This window comes from Mastomys coucha, unplaced genomic scaffold, assembly GCF_008632895.1.
Source record: "Mastomys coucha isolate ucsf_1 unplaced genomic scaffold, UCSF_Mcou_1 pScaffold15, whole genome shotgun sequence".
Classification (NCBI taxonomy): domain Eukaryota; kingdom Metazoa; phylum Chordata; class Mammalia; order Rodentia; family Muridae; genus Mastomys; species Mastomys coucha.
In genome coordinates, this window is record NW_022196897.1 from 58,189,649 (window position 1) to 58,208,159 (window position 18,511).

The 18,511-nt window shown below is 38.7% G+C and overlaps 1 protein-coding gene across 2 annotated transcripts in view; it reads left to right on the top strand.

The window, feature by feature from the left end:
- The window catches only part of Hat1 (histone acetyltransferase 1), a 41,906-nt gene that overhangs the window by 2,457 nt on the left and 20,938 nt on the right, over positions 1-18,511 (top strand). For both annotated transcript variants that reach the window (XM_031370591.1, XM_031370592.1), the window contains 2 exons: positions 12,423-12,498; positions 13,768-13,888. In XM_031370591.1, the coding sequence (XP_031226451.1) occupies positions 12,423-12,498; positions 13,768-13,888 (197 nt within the window). The remainder of the gene's footprint in view (positions 1-12,422; positions 12,499-13,767; positions 13,889-18,511) is intronic.

Here is an 18,511-nt window from a genome sequence, read left to right on the forward strand (position 1 = left end):
TGTTGGAGCATCTTCTGGGTATATGCCTAAGAGTGGTATAGCTGGGTCCTCTGGTAGTACTATGTCCATTTCCGGAGGAACCGCCATACTGATTTTCAGAGTGGTTGTATACCAGCTTGCAGTCCCCCTAGCAATGAAGGAGTGTTCCTCTTTCTCTTTCTTTAAAAAAACAGAAAACTAACATAAATTAGCTATATGAGCCAGCATTTTTATTAGGTTTCTGTTCATGATAAGTGAAGATGTTCATTTAGAAATACATGAATGCGGCTGGGCGGTGGTGGTGCACGCCTTTAATCCCAGCACTTGGGAGGCAGAGGCAGGCAGATTTCTGAGTTCGAGGCCAGCCTGGTCTACAGAGTGAGTTCCAGGACAGCCAGAACTATACAGAGAAACCCTGTCTTGAAAAACCAAAAAAAAAAAAAAAAAAAAAAAAAAAAAAAAAAAAAAAAAAAAAAAAAAAAAAAAAAAAAAAAAAAAAAAAGAAATACATGAATGCTTAAAAGTGGGTTATTTACAATAGCCAAAAGTGTAAACAACTCATAAAGCAGTTGATAAACAGATTAAAGTATGCTATAGCTATTCAATGGAATTTTGCCTGACAATAGAATGAAGTTCTGGTACCTGTCACACAATGTGGAGAAATCTCAAAAAGATGCTAAGTAAAAGAAAGCAGGCAAAACCAGCATAGTGTATGGCTCCATTTGTTTAAAATGTTCAGAAAGGACATCTGTAAAGACAGACGGTAGAGAATCATTACCCTAGGCTAAATGTAGGAACAGAAAGTATGGATTTTTAAATATTTATTTATTTTCATTTTTTTAGAGAGGGTTTCTCAATGTAGCCCTGGCTCCTGCTATCCTGGAACTTGCTCTGTAGACCAGGCTGGCCTCGAACTTCTCTCAGTGATGGACCTGAAATCATAAACCATTTAAATCCTTTCCTCTACAAGCAACTAAAAGTTGCTTTTAGTCTGTTTTATCACAGTACCAGAAATGAAACTAGATCCAATGCAACAAATCCAGTGAAAGTGACAGAGAAGGTCCTAGTTTACTGGACCCTCACTACATAGACTCCTAAATTGTATTTTTTGTGCATACGTTATTTTTCTAAAACTAGCATTCTGTTGTAAAGTATGCTTTCTCTACAGCTTGAAAATACCCATGTGTGATACATACATAAAAGTTTGTGCGCATAAATGCAGAAGCCAGTGGAGGAGGATATCCACTGTCTTCTGATAAAAGAGTAATAAATCTTCCTTTATTACTCTCCACTGTATTTTCTTGACACAGGGTCTCTAGCTGAACTGAAAGCTGGCAATTTCTGAGAGATGGCAGGGTAGTGAACTCTGGGGATCCACATAGTTCTACTAGTCGTATATACCTGTAATCCTAAAACCTGAGACATGGAGGCAGGAGGATCAGGAGTTGAAAGTCAGCTGCAGCTGCTAGAAAGGTCAAGGCAGATGAAGGGAATGGAATGTACTATTCTTGAGTGAGATTGCCTCCCACAAAAGTGCCCATACTACCACCATATTTTTGCTGCTGTTATAACCTGGTTGGTTTGTATGTTTGTTTTTTGTTTTTGGCTTATTATAATTTGTTGCTTGTTTCTTTTTTTTGAGATGGGGTCTCTTGTAGCTGAGGATGCCTTTAAATACTACCTTTACTCCTCAAGTACTGCAACTATAGGTGTCCACTACTATGACCAGATCTTTTTCTTTTGATCATGTTTATGTTATTTATGCATTAACTCTTCTCCTACATGTGTAAAAAGCATATTATATAAATCTACTATCAATTCCTTTCTTTAAACACTTTTTTTTAGATTTATTTATTTTATTTATATGAGTACACAGTCACTGTCTTCAGACACACCAGAAGAGGGTATCAGATCCCATTACAGATGATTGTGAGCCACCATGTGATTGTTGGGAATAGAATTCAGGACCTCTGGAAGAGCAGCCAGTGCTCTTAACCACTGAGCTATCTCTCCAGGCCAGACCCTTAGGCTCAAGTGATCCCTCTGCCTCAACTTTCTAGATAAGACTTTAGGTATATGTTAGTATACAAAAGCATCTGATCATTATCATTTTTATGTGTATGGGTAGATCTCCAGAACTTTTTTATCTTGTAAAACTGAAACTCTGTATAGTGGTTTGAATAGGTACTGTCCCTGTAGACTCATGTGTTTGAATGGTTGGCCTGTAGGGAGTGGAACTGTTGGGAGATGTGGCCTTGTTAGAGTAGGTGTGGCCTTGTTGGAGAAGTATGTGTCTGTGGAGGTGGGCTTTGAGGTTTCTTATGCTCACAAGCTATGCCCAGTGTGGCAGTTTTCTGCTGCTTGCTGATCAAGACCTAGAACTCTCAGCTCCATCTCCAGTCTGCCTGCATACTGCCATGTTTCCTGCCATGATGATAATGGATAGTAAACAAGTCTTTGGGGGCCAGACTGTAATTGGCCCCCATAGGTCCATAATGAGTAGCACATGAGGAGGTGTGGCCTTGCTGGAGGAGGTGTGGCCTTGCTGGAGAAAGTGTGTCACTGTGGGAGTGGGCTTTGAGTTCTTCTATACTCAAGCTATGTGCAATCTGTCTCCTTCCATGCTTCCTGCCATGATTCTAATGGACTAAACTAACTATAAGCCAGCCCCAATTAAAGGTTTTCTTTTATAGGAGTTGCTGTGGTCATGGTGTCTCTTCATAGCAATAAAACCCAAACTAAGACACTGTGTCTAGCTAGGTAGTGGTGGCGCATGCCTTTGATCTGAGCACTTGGGAAGCAGAGGCAGGCGAATTTCTGAGTTCGAGGCCAGCCTGGTCTACAAAGTGAGTTCCAGGACAGCCAGGGCTACACAGAGAGAGAAACCCTGTTTTTGTTTTTTTCTCGGAAAAACAAAACAAAACAAAAGACACTGTGCCTTAAATATCCATTTCTTCCAGACTCTAGCCACTACCATTCTATTTTCTGTTTTTAGAATTTTCTGAGATATATTATAAAAGTGCAATCATATCAGATCCCCCATTACAGATGGTTGTGAACTACTATGTAGTTGCTGGGAATTGAACTCAGGACCTATGGAAGATCAGTCAGTGCTCTTGACCGCTGAGCCATCTCTCCAGCCCAACATAATTTCTTTTAAAGATGAATTAATAGCATTCATCTTTGTGTGTCTGTGTGTCTGTCGATCCATTTTTTTGTCCAGTCCTCTTGTTGATAGACTTTGGGCTGCTTCTACCTTTCAGTTATTGTGAATGAATATAGTTATGTGAATATCTTTGCAAAAATCTAGCTTTGGATTTTGATTATTATGTAGACAGAGGTGGGATTGTTGGTTCATCATAGTTTAGGGAATAGGACTTTAGGCTTTATGCATGCCCACCAAATGCTGCTGAGCTACCCAGAAGTTCTAATCCTTGTGTCTCCATGTTCCGTGTGCTGGAATTAGGTGATTGCCATCCCACCTCAGTTATATGGTGGTGCAGATCAAACATCCTACCAGCTGAGTTACATGTCTGGACGCATCCATTTGTAATTTTTTTTTTTTTTTTTTTAATGGTTTTTAGAGACAGGGTTTCTCTGTATAGCCCTGGCTGTCCTGGAGCTCACTTTGTAGACCAGGCTGGACTCGAACTCAGAAATCTGCCTGCCTCTGCCTCCTAAGTGCTGGGATTAAAGGCGTGTGCCACCACCGCCTGGTTTATTTGTAATTTTTAAAGGAACTGTCAGTTTTCTATAGCTACTATACCCATTTTTCATTCATCCCATAAATAAGGCACAAAATTTCAATTTCTCCATATCCTTGTCAGCATTTATTTTGATTTTTTTCTTTATGTTTTTTGCTATTTTTATATTTGTAGTAGGAGGATGTAACGGGAGGCTTAAATGTGTGTGTGGCATATGTACATGCATATGTACAGATGCAGATGGAGGATGTTTATTGAATGTTTTACCAATATCACTCTCCACCTTACTCTTTTGAGGCAGGGTCTCTCCCTATGTATAGAGCTCTATTTTTTTTTCCAGACTGGCTGCCAGTCTAGAGATCTTCCATGGAGAACTCCATTCCTCACAGCTCTGAAGTTACGAGTACATGCAAGACCACTCCTGGTTTGTTTTGAGGAATCTGGAATCTGAATCAAGGTCTTCATAGTCTTAGAATTAACATTTTTCCAACAAGCCCTAGATTCTTTTAGTGAATAATATTTGGAGGCCAAGATTTGGGTGCTAGATAAGCACATTCTTTTTTTTTTTTTCAGAGCTGAGGATCGAACCCAGGGCCTTTTGCTTGCTAGGCAAGTGCTCTACCACTGAGCTAAATCCCCAACCCCAGATAAGCTCATTCTATTAGTGTTGCTCTGACATAGTAATAGTATGTAGCATAGCTGGCAGAACTTTGTTACATTCCCTTCAGACTTATCTTCTGAAAGCTGATTGCAGTTGTAGACTGCTTTATTCAAATTAGCTTTACCTATTTTAGAACTTTAAAAAATTCATCTTTGGAACTGGGCAGTATGGTGCACGCCTTTAATCCCAGCACTTGGGAGGCAGAGGCAGGTGGATTTCTGAGTTCAAGGCCAACCTGGTCTACAGAGTGAGTTTCAGGACAGCCAGAGCTACACAGAGAAACCCTATCTTGAAAAAAAAATTTCATCTTTGGGTGCTAGAGATTGAACCTAGGGTCTCTACAAGCTAACCATATGCTTTACCACTAAAATATTGCCCAATCCTATTTCTAGAACTTTATTCGAATAGAAGTGAGGTCAGATGTGGTGGTACACTTTGGAGGCAGAGGGCTATGTAATGGGACTCTGTCTCAAAAATAACTAAAATAAATAGATGTTATAACTGTTTATATTATTCAGTATAATTATGGATTTGTTTCCTCATTTTCTTTCTTTTTTTAAGATTTCTGTATTTTATAGTATGAGAGTTTTGCCTACATATATGTGCATTACATGTGTGCCTGGTGGTGCCCTTGGAGGTCCAGAGAGTCAGATTACCTGAAATAAATGGTTGTAAGCTACCGTGTGGGTACTGGGAACTGAACCTAGGCCATCTCTCTAGCCGCATGTTAATTTCTAAGAACTTGTATTTATTACTGAGCTAAATACTCTAGTCCTTAGATTAAAGACTTGTCTTTTTTTTAAATGACTTTTCAAATTTATTTTGTTTTTAAAATGGGTTTTATTCATACTTGGCTGGCCTCAGACTTGATATGTAATAGCTCAAGATGACCTTGATCTTTCTCCACCTCTTGAATATTGGCATTATAGGCATGTCCAGTTTCTGTAGTACTAGGAATCAAACCTAGGGCCTCGTGCATCTTAGGCAAGCAGTCTACCAACTGAGCTATATCCCCATCCATGAAAGTATTTCACCTCTCTTTCCAGTAATAAAAAAGTCTTTTCATCTCTGTCCCCTCATTAACTTATCTTGCTTTATATTAATATCTACTAATTAGTATCTATTTTATTAGATAATAATCTTATTATAAGATAATTTTTAAAAGATTTTATTGTTATTTCTGTGTATCTATGTGTCTCTATTAGTGCAGTTGGGAGGCTATAAGAGGGTGTGGAATTCCCTGGAGCTGCATTTACAAGCACTTGTAAGCAGCCTGATATGGGTGCTTGGAGCAGACTGCTCAAGAGCAGCAAGCACTTTAACTACTGGGCCATCTCGGTGGACAGCATGTTCATTTGTTGATGCCAAGAATATCAGACAAAGAAAAATTACTGGGGAGAAAAGAGGTATTTATAAATTTGATATTTTTGAGAATATAAGAGGAGAAAGTACTCCATTTGTCAGTTGACTAGCCTTAGGTAGTGTCTTAGTTACAGCTCTTATGCTGTAAAGAAATACTGTGACCAAGGCAATTTATAGGAGATAGCATTTAATTGGGTTGCTTACACTTGTATAGGGTGAATTCATGATTATCATGTTAGGGACCATAGCAGCAGGTGGGCAAGCATGGCACTTGGAGCAGTAGCTGAGAGCTTACATCTGGTCTACAAGCAAGAGTCAGAGAGAGACTGGGTCTGGCATGAGCCTTTTTTTGGGGGAGGAGGGTTTTAAGACAGGGTTTCTCTGTGTAGCCCTGGCTGTCCTGGAACTCACTCTGTAGACCAGGCTGGCCTCGAACTCAGAAATTCGTCTGCCTTTGCATCCCAAGTGCTGGGGTTAAAGGCGTGCGCCTGGCTGGCATGAGCTTTTGAAACCCCAAAGCCCACCCCCAGTGACATAACCTACTCCAACAAGGTCACATCTTAATCCTTCCTAAACAGTCTTTGAACTGGGAACCAAACATTCAAATAAGTGAGCCTATGGGACTATTCTCATTCAAACCACCACATTCCACTCCTTGAATCCCCATAGCTATATCATAATCCAAAATGCATTCAGTCCTCTTAGTCCTTTACTGTCAACACTTAAAAAAGTGCCAAAGTTCAAAGTCTCTACTGAGACTCAAGGCAATGTCTTAACTGTAGCCCCCTTTAAAATAAAAAATAAAAACAAAGCAAATTACGTATTCCCAACACATTGTGTGGCACAATATGCCTTACAAAAGGAGGGGTGGGTATAGTGAGACACTGGACCAAAGCAAAACTGAAAGCCAGCAGAGCAAACTCCAAATCCCAATAACACTTCTGATGTCAAAGAATTCTTCACATCTCCCACTCTTTCCAGCTTTGTTGACTGCAACAAATTTCTGTACTCGTTCCACACCTGCATGTAACTCTCCTCAGCATGGCTGTGGCATCTCCAATATTTAGGGTTTGCAACACCATCCAAGCTGAACTTTTGTAACTTTACACAATGACCTCTCTGAACCTCCATGAAGGGAGATGACTCCTACATGCCTGGCCTCAGCTGCCAATTTTGGCCTTGGAGAAAGCCCCTTTCCACAACTTCTTTACTCTTGTAGCCTTGCTGAAGTCAGAACACTTCACTAAAAGTGATCAAGTCTGCTGCCTGCTTGGACTGGGTCCTGGCTCCCCTTCCTGAATTACATTTGCATAAGCTTTGACTTGATGCTTTCCCTGTTGAATAAGAAATTGGAAACTTATCTTAGTGGGTCTTGCCTCTGGACACCACTTCCTTTAATCCATTTCTCCTAAACTCTATTTGAGCACAGGATTTGGTTCCAATGTTAAATTTCCTGGTACTCTTTTTCTCCTCAAACTGTACATTTTGTATTTATCTTTTTTGCCCTGTTTTCTCTATCATTGTAAGTCTGCGTGATCACTAATAATCATGTGACAGCAGATACTAGGCTCTCTTAATCTCTGCCAATACCATTAATCCACACTCTTCAATTTTGTGTCCAGTACATTCTAAGGACAAGGACAAAATGCAGGTATATTTCTTTGTCAGTATTATAAGAATGGTCTCTAGCTAAGTTGCTAAGGTTGGTCCCCTCTGAGACCTCGTGAGCTGGGCCTGCATAGTCTACATCGCTCTCAGCACTGCTGTTTTCTACACTTCTAGGATGGTCCATTTTGTTTTGCTTACAACATTGAACAGCTTTCTAGTTTAGAGTCCCAGAGTCCATGTTCTTCCAACGAGCAGCATGGTTAGGCCAGGTTTGGAGAGGCAGAAACACAGTAGGTGAAAAGCATAAAGCAAAAGGTCTATGGAGATACAGGTTTGGGGGCCCAGCAGATACAGTGTTAGGCATTCTGACTCTGGGTGTGATTGTAAGCTAGAGTCTTGAGAAGGATTAAAGTAAACTGAATTCTATGGGATAGGGGCCTTGGACCAAGCTACCATTCCATCTTATGGCCTGCTCTTAGCTTGGGAGTGTATGAGAACCAGGGAGGTTTGTCTGTAGACTTGAGACACTAGTAGGCTCAGATTTACTATCCTGGGTATTTGGTAACATAGGTTAGATCATTAAAGGACAGCTGTAAAGAGATACAAAGAGGTTTTGTTTGATTTTAGGCAGAACTATGTTTATTCACTGTAGGGGGCACTTTGTCACTTAGTGTGTGGTTGGCCAAAGTACCTACAGAGTAATGCCATTGTAGTGGCAGAAATGACTTCTGTAGTCCACAAGGGAAGCTGAGAAATACAGTCTTTCAGCAGAAAACTATCAAATAAGGCAACTTAGAAAAGAATGTAATTGGAGGCTTGCTTAGTTTCAAATCATTAGTCCATGATCATCATGGTGGTAGCAGGCAGGTAGGGATGGTAATGGAGCAGTAGCTGAGAGCTTTATATCTTACAGAAAAGGTGGGGGTAGAGAGATGGAAATTGCCTGGTGTAAGCTTCTTTAACCTTAAAGTTCACCCCCAGTGATATACCTCCTCTAACAAGGCCTCCTAATTCTTCCTTAAACATTTCCATCAAATGATCCCATGTGGGCATTCTTATTCAAACCACCATAGTTATTAAACTTGAAAAGTTGATTAAAATTACATTCTTTAAAGATTTATTTTTTATTTTATATATATAAGTGCCCTGTCTGCATGTACACCTGCGTGCCAGAAAAAGGCCTCAGATCCTATTATAGATGGTTGTGAGCCACCATGTGGTTGCTGGGAATTGAACTCAGGACCTCTGGAAGAGCAGTCAGTGCTCTTAACCACTGAGTCCCCTAAGTTCACATTTTGCTAATTCCTTAATTTTAGTCTTTTGAGATAAGGACACATTGTGAACTGTCCTGTAACTCAGTATGTACCCAAGTCTAACCTTAAACTTATAATCATTCTGCCACTATTCCCAGCTTGATTATATTTTCTCTGTGTTTTCTCTAAAAATTATAGAAATGTTACTCAAAAGGAAGATTTGTTTTAAGTCTTATAGTATTATAGCAATCAGGTACTATTAAAATGATGAGTGATAGAGGTTTCATGGAAGAAAAAGTTTTAGTGATTTTTTTTTTTCTAAGTTGAGAGGTGGGTGAGAAAAGATGTTGTTTTTTTTTTTCTGTTCTGTTAAACTTTGAGATAGATCATGCTGTACAGCCCAGGCTAACCTAGAGCTCATTGTGTGGCTCAGCCTGTCCATGAATTTGCACTACTTCTGCCTCAGTCTCCTCTGTGTTGGGATTGTAGACATTCTTGCCACACTAGACTTATTTCAACATCTTTTTACTCTTCTGTCTCTTGGAGTAATAATATGTTCTGTTGAATTTTTAGAAAGGGTAGAACAAAGAGTGAAAATAAAAGTTACCCATAGTTCATCACTAAATAACTCCTTTTGTATAACAGTTTAGGCATTTTATCATGCATACACTTTTTCCTCTTTTGTAGTTGAGTCTATAGTGTCAAGGAGAGCTCATTTGGGTTTGCTTGCTTGCCATGCTGCTGCAACTGCATTTAAAGACTTAAAAAGATTAGTGTTCCTGTTATCCAGGATAGTTTGCACATATGTATGCATTATTGTGACACCTTAAACTTCATAAAAGTCTAAGCTATATCACTGGTCCTCTTCAGATTTAACAGTAGGCAGTATTTGCCTAGGCTTACTTTTATTTTTTCCTTTCAATTTTTTACAGTAAGAAATGTTAAACATCAAAAATTGAAAATATAAAATACAACACAACTTTAATAATTAACATTTGCTGTATTTACTTTAGTCTATATTTTGGTGAATTATTTGAAAGTAGCTTTCTGTACATAGATGTCTTCTCTCATGAACTTGTCTTCATATGTACATAATGCCATTATCAGAGCTAATAGTGATTTCTTGGTTCCTATAGCTGTCCTCAAGTTCCTTTACTAATAAAAGTGGTGGTGGGGGAGGGGTGGAGAGATGTTTTAGCTGTTAAAGGCTGGGCTCAAAACCAAAACGTCAAATGGGATCTAGTCAAGGTTGCTCTGTTTATTTGCATTTATTTTTTTGTGTGTGATGCTGTGGACCGAATTAAAACCTTGCTCTTGGTAGTGAGCACTCCAGCCCTGAGCTAATCCCATGTGCTCCATTGGTCTGTAATTTCTTTCTAAATCTCCTTTAACTTAGAACTGTCAATCTTTCCTATATATAGTTTCTCTAGATCATTAGTTTGAGAGAATAATGTCAGTGTATAGAATTATTAGACAAATCTGTGTTCTGAATTTGTCTTTATTTGTGTTTTCTTAAATTTTCTCTATCCTCTGTATTTTCTATAAGTTGTAAAATTTTAAAAATTGATTAGGTTTAGGAAAAGCTAAGAAGGCTTCACGCATCATTGATGACTTCATACTGCATTGACTCACTCAGTGAGCACAGAGTGATTGATAGTCTTTCCCACAGTGCGTGATGTTGAGTTTTAAAAGGCAACTGCCACCAGAGTGAAACTTACCTCTTTTGTAAAGTAATCTTCTGGATGATATTTTGCATGCAGTGAATAACTTCATTGACCGTGACAACTGTGGAAATTGTCCATCTATACTTTATCTTTTCATGCTTCAGTTGTGTAAGGCCTTTTTCAAAAACTACAGCTTGCTGGGCGGTGGTGGCTCATTCCTTTAATCGCAGCACTCAGGAGGCAGAGGCAGGTAGATCTCTGAGTTCAAGGCCAGCCTAATCTACAGATTGAGTTCTAGAATGATCATGGTTATACAGAAATCCTGTCTTGAAACCTGCCCCCCCTCCAAAAAAATTATTTCATTCTTATTTCAATTCTTTTTGGAAGCAGTAGAACAGGGCACTTGTAAAACTCCTTGTGGAAGTTGGCTTTTCTTTTTCCACCAAGTAGTTTTCTAGGATTGAACTCAGTTTACCTGGGTTGGCAGCAAGTGTCTTTACCCATTGGCATGTCATCAGTCTAAGCTTTAGTATGTTTGATAAATTTTTATAACAAACTATATTAGGAAAGTATTCAGTAAATCAGTATTTGTACTATACAAATCTATACAGTATCTATACAAATAAAGCAACACAACATACTCATTTCCATTTTAGATGGGTTGAGATAGAAGTTGAGGGCATTCTCAAGATTGTAAGAAATGGAAGTTTAATGTAGATGGCTGGTGTTCCAAGACATCTAATCAGTGTTTATAAGAAACAGTGTTGCTGGGCAGTGGTAGTGACACCTTTAATCCCAGCACTCAGGAGGCAGAGTTTGAGGCCAGCATGGTCTTCAGAGACAGTTCCAGGACAGCCAGGACTACACAGAGAAACTCTTGTCTCAAAAAACCAAAAAGAAAAATAAAATTGGTTCTGGTAGTTTACTACCAAATAGTTCCCCTCTTATATGTATCATAAAAGTAGAGTAAGATATATATGAGTATCATTCCAACATTATATTTGCTTGCTTGTTTTGCAGTGTAGGGATTAAGCCCAGGATCTCTTGGTCATGCTGGGCACTGAGCTGTGTCCCCAGGCCCATGCAAGTGTTACTTTTTATTTTATTCTTTTTTGTTTGTTTGTTTTTCGAGACAGGGTTTCTCTGTGTAGCCCTGGCTGTCCTGGAACTCACTCTGTAGACCAGGCTGGCCTCGAACTCAGAAATCCACCTGCCTCTGCCTCCCAAGTGCTGGGATTTAAGGTGTGTGCCACCACTGCCTGGCCTATTTTATTCTTTGAAGGAGATTTTGTGTAACAGCTCTGTCTACCTTGGAACTTGATTTAGCTAGCCAACAAGACCAAGCTGGCCTTGAACTCTCAGAGATCCACCTGCCTCTGCCTCCTGAGTGCTGGGATTAAAGGTGTGCAGCACCCACACCTGGCTATTTTTAATTTTAAAAAAGATTTATTTTTGTTTTATGTGTATGAATGGTTTGCCCACGTGTATGTCTATGCATCCCACACATGCCTGGTTGCTGAAGAAGGCATAGGATCCCCTGGAGTTAAAGGCTAAGCTGCTTTGTTGTTGGGAACTGAACCCAGGTTCTCTTAGAACAGTAATTCTTAAAATGGAGAGCCATCTCTCCAGCCCCCAAGCAGCATTATTTTTAAGAGAGGGAATACAACAGTAAAAAAAATTAAATGTCATCTCAAAGTCAGAAAACAAGATGGGGCCTGATGAGATGGCTTAAACAAGCCTGATCTGAGTTCAGTCGTCATAAGTAAGATAATGAGCAGCATAGAACCACTACCAACACACATATACACATATACATTAGATGTCTCTAATGGCATGTTAAGGACATCATCAAACTCAGGTTATCCTTCTTAGAATGTTTTGTATAGTATTGGTTTTGCTTTCTAGATGCTGTAGTTTTTCTTATCTCAAAGTATCCTTTTTTTGGGTTGTTTTCCTCTTTCATTGTGTATGAAATATAGAAAAATAAAAACTAAATTACATGCCTTTGTCATACTAATTTTCTCAAATTTAGAATAAGTAGTAGGCTTTTGATGCCGAAGCTTTTGTGTAAGGAGAAGAACATTTTAAGTAAGGGAAATAATTGGCAGTATCCTACTATATAGTGAAATTCTTGAAGTAGAAATGTCTGTCACCTCTAATGTCTAGCTATATATTTTATTCTTTTGAACAGTTCGTTTTCCTGAAGATCTTGAAAATGACATTAGAACTTTCTTTCCCGAATATACCCATCAGCTCTTTGGGGATGAGTAAGTAACATATTTGCTAAATTAATATGACAAGAAAAAAAAAGGAAAACTATTTTTTCTCTTAGGATTTAAAGTCCGATTTTATTTTTTTAACTCTTGTTTTTCATGCTTATTTTAAAATATATATTAGAAAAATAGTTTATACATTGAGTACCACTTTGTATATAATACCTACTGTTTATGACTATAGACATGCATATTTTAATTTTGACTGCAGTATTAACCATTGTATTTCTACTTTGTACATGGGTAGACTTGAACAATTGCCTAAGGACATATAAATGGTTAGAATTCAGATTCAGACAATCTAGACATAATAGTTATTATAACTATTTCTTAGGTTTGTCTACTTCTTGTCATACTACTTGCAATATAACCCCTGAAATGTAGAAAGTTCCACTCAATGATTTAAAGAGCAATTCAAGAAACTGTGTGTGCACACATACCTGTGTACATCATAGTACATAGAAAGCAGAGAAGAATCTTGATGTCCTGCTCCGATATACTTCATCTCATTCCTTTGAGAAGGGTCTCTAAACCTGGAGGTAGACCAGTGGCAGGAAGCTCCAGCTAGTCTCCTTTCTCCACTCCCCATAGCACTGGTGTTATGGGCACATGCACAGATAACCTAGCTTTTTATGTGGGTGCTGCAATTTAAAATACATTTTTTAAGATTTATTTACTTAATATATGTGACTGCTCTGTATGTACACCTGCATGCCAGAAGAGGGTATTAGACCACATTATAGATGGTTGTGAACCACCATGTGGTTGCTGGGAATTGAACGTGGGTCCTCTGGAAGAACAGCCTGTGCTCTTTTTTTTTTTTGTTTTTTTTGTTTTTTTTTTTTGGTTTTTTGGTTTTTTCGAGACAGGATTTCTCTGTGTAGCCCTGGCTATCCTGGAACTCACTCTGTAGACCAGGCTGGCCTTGAACTCAGAAACTTGCATGCCTCTGCCTCCCAAGTGCTGGGATTAAAGGAGAGTACCACCACTACCCAGCCAGCCCGTGCTCTTAACTGCTGAACTATCTCTCTAGCCCAGTACTGCAATTTAAACTCAGCTCATTAAGTTTGTGCAGCAAGTGCTCTTACCTATTAAGCCATCTTTCTAGACTCTAGAAATAACCTTAAATATGTCCTGGAATATAGTTTAACTTCACAGGCAATTGTATGATTTTTAAATTTGTTTATATGTGTATAATTAATACTTTTCAGTGACTTGATACAAATTTATTTGGCTGTTTTTTGTTTTTGCTTTTTATCTCAGTGAAACTGCTTTTGGTTACAAGGGTCTGAAGATCTTGCTGTACTATATTGCTGGTAGCCTGTCAACATTGTTCCGTGTTGAATATTCATCTAAAGTTGATGAGAACTTTGATTGTGTGGAGGTAAGAATAGAAAGAAATATATTTTAACTTTTTTACTTGAGTATAAGAGAAGTTTTTATTGTTAAGGTTCTAAAAAGGAAACTGAAATGTAGCTTTAGACTGAGTCTTTCAGGTATAGGAAGTATTTGCCTGTCTTTTCTCTAATCCTGTGATCATGATCCTGAGTCTGTTTATTTCCTGAGTAAACCTTCTCTATGAAAACCTTCACTTTGATGATCAGAAGTTTACATACTAACTTGCTGACTTGCTTTTTGTTGATATAGAAGTTACCAACTTTCGGGAGGCTTTTTATATTTTACCTTCTGATTTTTGTCCTGTTAATTACATTATATTTTTCTTTCTGTTTTGGGGAGTTTTTTTTTCAAGACAGGGTTTTTCTGTATAGTTCTGGCTGTCCTGGAACTCACTCTGTAGACCAGGCTTGCCTGGAACTCAGAAATCCACCTGCCTCTGCCTCCCAAGTGCTGGGATTAAAGGCATGTGCCACCACTGCTTGGCATGTTTTATATCCTTTTTTGTTTGTTTGTTTGTTTTGCTTTTTGTTTGTTTTTTTTCGAGACAGGGTTTCTCTGTGTAGTCCTGGCTGTCCTGGAGCTCACTCTGTAGACCAGGCTGACCTCGAACTCAGAAATCCACCTGCCTCTGCCTCCCAAGTATGTTTTATATTCTTAACTGTCAGTTAAGTATCATCATGAGGACTTTTCTTAAAAACAACGTATAAAACATCTGTAAACATAGTATATTGGTATGTTTAATGAAATTATGTACAATGTATATATAGTATGAAATAAGCCTGCAATAGTTTTAGTTTTAGAAATGTTTTGATTGGCATATAATAGTTATGGAGTACAGTATAGTACTTCATTCAGTACATGTATATAATGGTAATGGTCAATGCAGAGCAACTGGTATATCTTTCACTTCAAATATTTATTAAGAAATAGTGTCAGGTTAGACATTATCAGGTAGAACACTGGTTGCTCTTCGAGAAGACCAGGATTCTTAGCATCCTCAAGGCAGCTTACAATGGCCTATAACTCTGTAGATCTGACACCCTTTTCTAATCTCTGTGAGCACCAGGCACACATGTGGTATACATACATAAATGCTGACAGAACACCCATACACAGAAAATAGTAAAATAATTTTAACAAGAGAAAGTCTCATATTTGGTGTTAGAAATATTTTGATTACTACTTGTTCTTTGTTTTTTTTTTTGTACTTCTCTGTCATATTTAAAATCACTAAGCTTGATAGAAAAATGATATGTAATTGTACTTAATATTTGTTTTATCTCATAGTTTATATCTCTTGAAATTTTCTTTTAATTTTGCTGATAAGAGAGCTAATTGTGAATAATGCTGTAGTTGTATAAGTGAGTATTTGCAACTAAATTCCATCTAAACCAGCATTTACTAAATTATTAAAGTAGAGGTTTTCAGTAGATTTTTCTATTTTCTATTTTTCTATGGTTAAATTTTTCCAGAATCCAAATATTTAATTCTAAGTATTCTGATATCAAATACAGCTAATGTTTTCCTTTGAACAGTACAAAATTCTCTGTCATTTGAGGTGCCTGTGTGCCTATGAATCTGTGTGAATGATTTAATGTTGCAGTTGATAGTGCTAAATTGATTTCTTCCAAAGGAAGAAATTTCTTCCAAAGGACTTAGTTATTGATAAATCTTTCACGTACTGTGTGTAGTGAAAATAGCACTAACTTCTAACTGTTCCATTTCTGAAAAAATCAGAGTTTTCCATTTAGAAAAACTATGTTAAGTATAAGAAATCAATCAATCTTGTATGGTGTTTTTGTAAGGTTACTACTTCCTTCATGGTCAAAGTGTATTTGCTTAGTGTTAAGGGAAGATCTCCCTTTCTCTTGTCCCTCGTTTTTATTTTATTTTATTTTATTTTAGGCTTTTTTGGTTTTTTTTTTTTTCTTTTTCTTTTTTGGTTTTTCAAGACAGGGTTTCTCCATGTAGCCCTGGCTGTCCTGGAACTCACTCTGTAGACCAGGCTGGTCTCGAACTCAGAAATCCCCTGCCTCTGCCTCCCAACAGCTGGGATTAAAGGCATGTGCCACTACCACCTGGCTGGCTTTTTTGTTTTTTAAGAATGGTAGTTGACATTTCATTCCTTCTTAAAAGGGGGAACCAAATACCCATGGAAGGAGCTGCAGAGAGCAGAGACTGAAGGAAGGGCAAGCCAGTCTAAATATAGCTATCTCCTAAGAGGTTCTGACAGTACCTGACTAACACAGATGTAGAGGCTCACAGCCATCCATCGAACTGAATACAGGGTCCCCAGTGAAGGAGTTAGAGAAAGGACCAATGGAGCTGAGGGGTTTGCAGCCCCTTAGGACTAACAACAATATGAACTAAGTAGTACCCTCAGAGCTCCCAGAGTCTCAACCACCAACCAAGGACTGCACATGGAGGGGTCTGATTGTTCTGGCAGCATGTGTATAGTAGAGGATTGCAGGTTCGATCAGCAATAGGAGGAGAGGGCCTCGGCCTTGTGAAGGTTCTGTGCCCCAGTGTAGGGGAATGCCAGGGCCAGAAAGTAGGAGAGGGCGGGGTGACAGGCATGGGGAGGTGGGAGGCAACAGGGATTTGTTTTTGTTTGTTTGTTTGTTTTTTAAAGAATGGTAGTTGATGTTGGCATGGTAAGCTGGCCTCTTTTGTTCTAGTTTACAGTGATAAATTGATAAATGCTCATTCCCCAGGACTTCCTGTGCGCTGCCCCCCCCCCAATCCCTGAGCCCATGAATTATGTGTATTATGTAGTGTCTGTATGTGTGTGGCATGTGAATGTAGGTATTCAATCCCTGAGCCCATGAATTATGTGTATTGTGTAGTGTGTCTGTGTGTGTGTGGCATGTGAATGTAGGTATTCACAGAAGCCCGAAGACGGCTTTGGATCTCCTGGTGCTGGAGTTACAGGTAGCTGTGAGCTCCTCAGTGTGGGTGCTAGGAACTAAACTCAGGTCCTCTGCTTTTAACATTGGAACCTTTTCTTAAGCCTTGACTCCTGTGCTCTTGATGCTAAGAATATAGTAAATAAAACATTCTTTGTTCTTATAGAATTTACCATAAACAAGTCATAAGTCCAGAGGGCATTAGAAATTAGAAATTTTGCTGGGATAGTTGAAGAGAATGGCAAATCTTTTTTTACAGAGCCATGGGATTTCTGTGGCAGGGGAAGGCATTGGTAAGAGGCAAGAAGAATTAGTAGCCTTTGTAGATTTTAAGCAGGTAGGGAGTTAATACAATATAATTTACATTTTAAAAAGCTAATTCTGGCTGGCATGTCTACATGCTTGTAATCCCAGCATTCTGGAGGTGGGAGGTGGTAGGAAGATCAGGATTTTTCTGTTTTCTACCCCCAAGAGAAAACAAAATAAAAATAATAACAAAACAGACACACACAAAAATTTTGGTATAGAAACCATAGTATGTTATAGTGCATTATACAATATTCTCTTTTACCCAACCAGCTTTACTTGCAAATGTTCATTGCAACGAATCATTAGTCTGGTTTGAGGCTTCTGGCTTCTGCTACACTATCAATACTGGAACCTCACCAGGACTCCTCAGATATCCAGTTGTTGCTCTGTGTCATGAGATCCTGCAGCTTTGGATCTGCAGGACTGGCCCGTCCCCTTCATGTGCTCCAGCAGTTCATAGATTGGGTAGATGTTGAGATGGGCCAACTCAAAGCCCTGGATCTGGGTCTTTGGTGGTGGCTAAGTTGTTCAGCCTGCCAGCTCTCCTATGCCAGCACCATCAGGATCTGCTCTCCCACTTTGCCCAAGTACGAGACAGGGCTAGCTTTCCTGCTTGCTGCAGCTGGCAAGGGGCTAGATTAACTCTCTAGGTTGAAGTAGATTTGATGGTTGAGGGAGAGACACTAGGAAAAAAAAATACATTGCCAAAAAAAATAGTGTTACTACCAGGAATAACTCTCTCTCAAGGCCTTCTTGGCCTATATACTTCCAGGCTAGCCAGTTACATGGTGTGACTCTGTCTCCAAAAAAACCAAACCAAACCAAACCAAAACAAATAAAACCAACCATGTTTTATGTTAAGGCATGAGTAGCAGATTACAGAAATTAATTTGGTTATTGCAGTTTTGCTACTAACATTAAATTTTCTGTGTGTGTACATCTGTGTGTGTGTATGTGTGTGTATGTAGTATGTATGTATGTATGTATGTATGTATGTATGTGGGGGGAGGGGTGCCAAAGCCCATGTGTGGAAACCAGAGAAAAACTTGGTGAGAGTTGGTTCTTTCCTTCTATGGTGTGGGTCCTGGGATTTGGACTCCAGTTGTCCTGCTTGGTATTTGGAATCCTTACCTGCTGAGCCATCTCACTGCTCCCATTGCATTAATATTTGTTTTTGTTTTTTTAATATATCTGCCTTCTCTTGGGGTAAATTCACTGCTTTTTAATGAAGAAGTATATAAATAAATAAGTTTGTTCATTTTCTTAGTTGTATTTCTGGGAGAGATTTGATTGAGACGCATGGGCAAGTTGTGTGATCTATGAATTTTCAATTAGTTTATTATTTCCTAATGAAGATTAAATTTGACAGATGAAACCATAATTTTTTTCTGGAA